Source organism: Vombatus ursinus, unplaced genomic scaffold (genome assembly GCF_900497805.2).
Source record: "Vombatus ursinus unplaced genomic scaffold, bare-nosed wombat genome assembly UNPS02011916.1, whole genome shotgun sequence".
NCBI classification, from domain to species: domain Eukaryota; kingdom Metazoa; phylum Chordata; class Mammalia; order Diprotodontia; family Vombatidae; genus Vombatus; species Vombatus ursinus.
The window spans coordinates 4,391,476-4,398,143 of NW_020951694.1; the positions used below are offsets into that span (position 1 = coordinate 4,391,476).

Consider the following 6,668-nt stretch of genomic DNA (forward strand, 5'->3'; position numbering starts at 1 on the left):
AGAATGAATGTAATGAGCAATCTGAGTGTTTCCTGAATTTATTAATGTGTGCCTCTGAATATTTTTTGTCTTACAAAGTTTCTGTGCCAGAGGGAATGAAAATCTGTCTCTTATGATATGCCCTTATTTTATATTTGATACCTTTGTAGAAATAAATCAATCAAAAAGCATTAAGTACTTATTATATGCGGATACAAATAAAAGGGAAAAAAACAAAAAACAAACCATTCCCTGTCCTCAAGGAACTCACATTCTAATAGAGACAACTTGCATATAAATATAAATAGGTATGTCCAAGGTATATTCAGAGTGGATGGAAGAAAAACTTACGGGGAAAGGCACTGTTAGCTGGGAGGGCCATAAAAAGTCACCTGCAAAAGGTGGTATTTGACCTTAGTGTTGGGATTCTAAGAGGCAGAGGTGATGAGGAGGAGTATCCTATGAATGGGGGGACAACCACTGTAGATTCAAGGAATTGGGAGATGAGTGTCACATTAGGAGCAGCAAACAAACCAGTATGGCTTAACCACAGTATGCATGGTGAGAAGCAAAATGTAAGAAGACCAGAAAATGGCCAGATTGTGAAGATCTTGAAAGCCAAAAAAAGGTGCTTATATTAATTCTGGAAATAACAGGGAGCCACTGGAGTGTATTTTGAATGGGCTGGAGGAACAATGTTCGTGGCATAGCCAGACCTATGCTTGAGGAACGGAATAAGCATTTATTAAGTTTCTACTATGTTCTAGGCACTGTGCTAAGTTCTTTACAAATATAATCCTCATCAGAATGTGAATTCTTAAGTAGAGTTACAACTAGCAGCCAAAGCAAAGAGGCTGCTCCCTGTCCATGTGGTAGGAGAACTCAGCATGTCTTCTCCCAGAGGATGGTCCCACCTGAATGTCTCCATTTTAGGTGATCTGGCCATGTGCAAATGCCAGACACTCAGAAGACTGCAGCTGGAGCTTGGAGTGCCACCTGGTGGCTAATTCCTGATCACTTCCTGATCACTCACCAACTTTTCCACCTCCAGTGCCCATGCAAGTCAGGTTCTTCTGTAAAGAAGAAAAATAATTGTAATGATTTTGAAACATTTCTGCTCTCATCACTAATAGGAATAATTGCATTTATCTATTATTTTATACAAGTATTATTTCATTTCATTATTATTTCAACATTATTTCAAGGTAGATAGTCAATAAGCATTCATTAGTGTCTGCTATATGTGCCAGACACCGTGAGTGCTTGGGATACAGATGCTCTCAAAGAGCTAAGAATTTGGTGGAGTTTCTGCAATGGTTTTCATTCCAAATAGTCAGTCAACAAGTATTTATTTAGCGCCCACTATATGCCAGGCACTGTGCTAAGTTCGAGGGACTACAAGCAAAGGCAAGAGAAAGTCCCGTCCTTAGGTTCACAGTCTAATAGGGGAAATAACATGCAGACAACTGTGCACAAATGGGATATATGTAAAGGTAAATTGGAGATAATCTCAGAGAGAAGGAACTAAGATTAAGGAGAACTGGGAAGGTTTCTAAGGTGGGACCTTAGCTGAGACTTGAGAGAAACAAAGTAGAGATGAGGAGGGACAGTTTTAGGGCTGGAGGCAGGCGGTGAAAATGTCCAGAGTCAGGAAATAGAGTACTGAGTGTCATAAACAGCAGCGAAGTCAGACAATGTACACAGGCATTGATCATAGAATCATAGATTTAGAGCTAGAAGGGACCATGGAAGGGCATTATGTTATGTTATGTTATGCTACATATTATTTTCTAGATAATGAAGCTGTCTCAGAGAGGTGAAGTAATTTGTCTAAGGTAACATGGCACACTCAGGGTTAAATGCTGGGTATTCTCTGTGTTTTCTACAGCACTACATTTCTTCTCTCACTGGTGCATTATGATTTTTTGGAAACAGGAATTGACTTAAAGTTGATCTGGACACAGGGTTTTATTCTGGCTGTGTGGCCTTAGGCAAAGTCCCTTAAAAGCTTCAGTTTCTTCCTCTTTAATACAAAGAGTATAAAACCCGTACTTATTTCACATGGTTGTTGTGGGGAAAGTAAGAATAATAGCTAGCATTTATATAGCATTTACTATGTGCTAGGCACTGTGCCAAGTGCTTTACAATTTTAATCTTAATGGATCCTCACAACAATTCTAGGAGGTAGGTGTTATTATTACCCCCATATTGCAGATGAAGAAACTGAGGCAGATAGAGGTTGCATGACTTGCCCAAGGTCACATAACTATTAAGTGGCTGAGGTTGGATTTGAAATCAGGTTTTCTTGACTCCAGGCCTGGCACCCTATCCATTGTGCCACTTAGATGCCCCTAAAAGTATTTTGTAAATCTTAAAGTCTTATATAAATATGAATTATTATTTTTTTTCTTTAAAGGAGAAATTGTGGAAAAGTCAAAGCACTTAAAATAACAGTTTTGCATATATAGAATAATGCCCTCTTTTAGGTGTATCAAAAAGTATTTGAGTGCTTTCTATATACCATGCACTGTGCTAAATGGTAAAGGTTAAAAAAAAAAAAAGGACCTGTCCTCATGGACTTTACATCCTAATAAAAAGGTCCTTAAGATCAGGTGTTAAGGTCTTCAATGTCTCATTATTTTTCAACAAATGTCTATTGCCAACCTAGCCATCCCTGCCCCCCCCCCCAGCTATTATTCATTTGTGGATTAGCTAAGCATGAAGGTTGTACTCTGAAAAAGAATCCTAGAGAACAGAATAGCAACTGTGAGGCCTTTCTTGAATATCAATTTACCCCGACTATGAAGAAGAGATTTAATTAGGTAAAAAGGAAATAAAGGAATTAAGGATCATAGAGAAAATTTAGGTGTTAATGGAATACAAGAGAAAGTCATATTTAAAAAAGATGGCTTTTTGCCAGCTGCCTCTTTTCATGTATATGAAAAGTGTACAGTGGTAACAGAACTGGAAGCAAATAATTTTTTTTCTTTGATGATTAAATGAATGAAGACACCTAGATCTCAGCTCAGGTCACTGACCCAATCAGAAAGATGTGTCTGAGACTCACAGAGATGACTGCTTTTGTACCCAGAACAACCAATATTCTCACCTTTCCAAGGGTTTCAATTCTAAAGTTGGCAGGGAGCAGAGTAGAAAAGTTGTACCAAGAAAGGAAAAAGTAGTTCTTAATTTGCAGGATCTGATACCTTGCAATTGTTCTTGTATCCCCACCACTTTATAGTTTTAAGGTCATCATTCTCAATGCCTCAAAGCAATGGTACTTTTCAGTCATCCTACTTGACCTCCTGAAGGTAAGAGAGAAACGGGCATGGTTAAAATGCCAAGAAGACAACATACTGTCCCGATTCCTTTCCTACCCCTAAGAACTAGTCTTTCATTGCCTACCCATTCTCTTTTCAACTTCTTAACTTGGGTATTTTCCTTAAGGTCTATTTCTGCTAAACTGGTTGTATTTAGTCAAAATGCTCATTGTGCTTAGCTCATTTCAGCAAATGTAGTTCTTGCACAGGATACCCTAATGGGGGTGGTGCAAGAAACAAACGTTTCTACCAAGGTCAGAGAAGAAATTTTGGACTTTATACGTCTGTGCAAAAGTCTGTAGGTCATTAATCATAATTTTATTAAGAATAAGAACACCCAGGGGCAGCTAGGTGGCACAGTGGATAGAGCACAGGCCCTGGATTCAGGAGGGCCTGAGTTCAGATCTGGCCTCAGACACATAACACTTACTAGCTGTGTGACTCTAGGCAAGTCACTTAAAACCCAGGCTGCCAAAAAATTTTTTTACCCATCAAACATTTCCCTTCAGAACCTCCTACACATGCCCTCTGGACCTTAAGGAGTTGCAAGCACTGGCAGAATGTACTATTAAGCAATCCAATATTTACCCCATCACCCCAGCCCGAACGCCTAAAGTATAGGCAAGTACAGGCTATGCGTCGTTCAGGTCTTCAAGGACCATCCCCTCCCGCCACCTTAGTTATGGCCTGAGAAAGTGAAGGTAAGAGGAATGCTAGCACAAATGCTATTTATTTGCGGGGTTAATGGGTAGAACTGGGGGAAAATGTTTTTAATAGAAGTAATGGTCTCTAGTACCAATACAACATAATAGCTTGAAAAAATAAGCAATGTACTCTTTTCCCAAGTGAGCTGCCTGCTTAACCACTCGACATTTGTTCCCCCTGTCACTTTCGGTTCCCTATAAATACGAAAGCATTGGTTCCGGATGTTAAAAGAAAGCAAGGCCTAACTAAGATTACAGGATCAAATTTAAAACTTTCCTTAAAGATTGGCAAATAACCAGATTAATAAACTCAAGACGTAAAGTTTTAGCTTAATCCCTTAACACTCCCAAACTTGAACTAGTCTAGTCTAGAAAATAGTTAAATCTGCATTTCTTACCTTACTAAATCACTTTTTTATCCAAACAACGGCTACATGTGACAAGCTCTTTCTGAAGTTGTGTAGTGGCTCTGAAAAGAGCCTTTGGTTTCGGAGATTTCTCCCGGGCCCCCGAACTTAGCTACTTTACTTGCTCTTGGTTTTATGGTGACTCTCCGTCTTCTTTGGCAGAAGCACCGCCTGAATGTTAGGCAAGACACCACCCTGAGCGATGGTCACTTTCCCCAACAACTTGTTAAGTTCTTCATCGTTACGGATAGCCAGCTGCAAGTGGCGGGGAATAATACGGGTCTTCTTATTGTCCCGAGCTGCATTTCCCGCCAACTCTAAAATTTCAGCAGTCAAATATTCCAAAACAGCAGCCAGATACACCGGTGCTCCGGCCCCAACCCTTTCAGCGTAATTGCCTTTACGCAGCAACCTGTGAACACGACCTACTGGAAACTGGAGACCCGCTCGGGAAGATCTTGACTTAGCTTTAGCGCGAGCTTTTCCTCCTTGTTTGCCACGTCCAGACATCTTAGCGATGTGTAGGTACAGAAAGCTGTAAAACACTAAACAAAAGTAAAAACTCGCCGAGATAGTAAGAAAATGTCAATAGCGGTCCTTTTATAGGTTTTCAGACAGTACCTTTGACCAGCTGATTGGCTACGAAGCTGTGTAAATAAAGCAGCCAATAGGAGAATAGAATTAAAATCTGCTCATTTACATGCGATTTTCTGGTTTATGACGCCATCTCTACTGTTCTTCCAATCAGAAAGAACCGGCACTTGAGTCCTTATTTGCATATTGGGCCTATAAATAGAAGGAAACTCTCATTTTCACATCTTGTCGTGAGAGTTAGTTTTCAAGAGGAAAAGAAAATGCCTGAACCCTCGAAGTCAGCTCCAGCTCCTAAAAAGGGGTCAAAGAAGGCAGTAACTAAAGCGCAGAAGAAAGATGGCAAGAAGCGCAAACGCAGCCGCAAGGAAAGTTATTCCATCTACGTGTACAAGGTGCTGAAGCAGGTCCATCCTGACACGGGCATTTCATCCAAGGCCATGGGCATCATGAACTCGTTCGTCAACGACATCTTCGAGCGCATCGCCGGAGAGGCGTCCCGCCTGGCGCATTACAACAAGCGCTCCACCATCACGTCCCGGGAGATCCAGACGGCCGTGCGCCTGCTGCTGCCCGGGGAGCTGGCCAAGCACGCCGTGTCTGAGGGCACCAAGGCCGTCACCAAGTACACCAGTTCCAAGTAGACAGTCTCTGCACACAACACAAAAGGCTCTTTTAAGAGCCACTTCCATTTTCACAGAATTGCTGTAATTAAGGCTGTGTGTGGCGTCGGTCTCTCTAATCCGGAACAAGTTACTTAACCTTTGCGTGTTCTAGGAGCTGCATGACTGAACACTAAATAATAAACAGTTCCTGCTTTGGGAGTAAGTATGGGAAACGTTTAGTTGAATTTCTCCTGTTACAGGAGAGTGTGCTCAGCCCCGAAGCTTGTTAGGTGAAGGGGGTTTCAACCAATGCAACTTACGAAAATCAATTTGTTTTTTGCAAGTGGGAAGTTTTAGGTAACCCTTTTCACAATAATTTGATTTGGCAGGAATTGTTGGCTCATTCAGAAAGTTGTTTCCTAAGAAGCACTGGATTTTGATGAGTCGTTTCTGACAGGCCGACCGTATTTGGGCTTTTCTTGGCAGAGATAATGGAGTGGTTTGCCATTTTCTTCTCTGGTTCATTTTATTGATGAGGAAACTGAGGCAAACGGGGTTAAGTGACTTCCCCAGGGTCACATAGCTAGTAAGTGAGGTCAGATTTAAACTCGGGGAAATGTCTTACTGAATCCAAGCCTGGCACACACTGCTCCACCTAGGTGTCCCGTACCTGAAATTTAGACTTTGAATTTACATGGTAAAATCTGTAAAGTTAAGGGACTGGGTTTGAGAATTTTAACATCTCCTAAGTAGATCAGTTGAATCAAAGGACTTGGGTTCAAATTGGATCAGACTCTGCTACTTTGACCTTGGGCAAGTTACTCAATTCTAGGCCGAAGTTTTCTAATTGTACAATTTACTTATTTTGAAAAGGGGATTGTACCAGATGACCAAAAATCTCAGGTCTAAAAAATATTTAGTTTGTAAGAAGAGAACACATTTTCAGGGGGTAAAACAACAACAACAAACTTTTCATTAAAAACTCATTTGGGATTTGAGTGTTCAGTATGTTTTCTTTTTTTTTTTTTTAAATGAAATTGATTTTAACAGATAGGAAATGAC

The 6,668-nt window shown here is 40.7% G+C and overlaps 1 protein-coding gene and 1 pseudogene across 1 annotated transcript; one reads left to right on the top strand and one right to left on the bottom strand.

The window, feature by feature from the left end:
- Positions 1-235: 235 nt before the first annotated feature.
- On the bottom strand, positions 236-4,967 carry LOC114039477 (annotated as a pseudogene).
- Positions 4,968-5,246: 279 nt separating this feature from the next.
- On the top strand, positions 5,247-6,148 carry LOC114039406 (histone H2B type 1-B). Its single transcript, XM_027857146.1, has one exon. It carries the CDS (start codon positions 5,265-5,267, stop codon positions 5,643-5,645), a length of 381 nt encoding a protein of 126 aa, XP_027712947.1. The 5' UTR covers positions 5,247-5,264; the 3' UTR covers positions 5,646-6,148.
- The last annotated feature ends 520 nt before the right edge of the window (positions 6,149-6,668 follow it).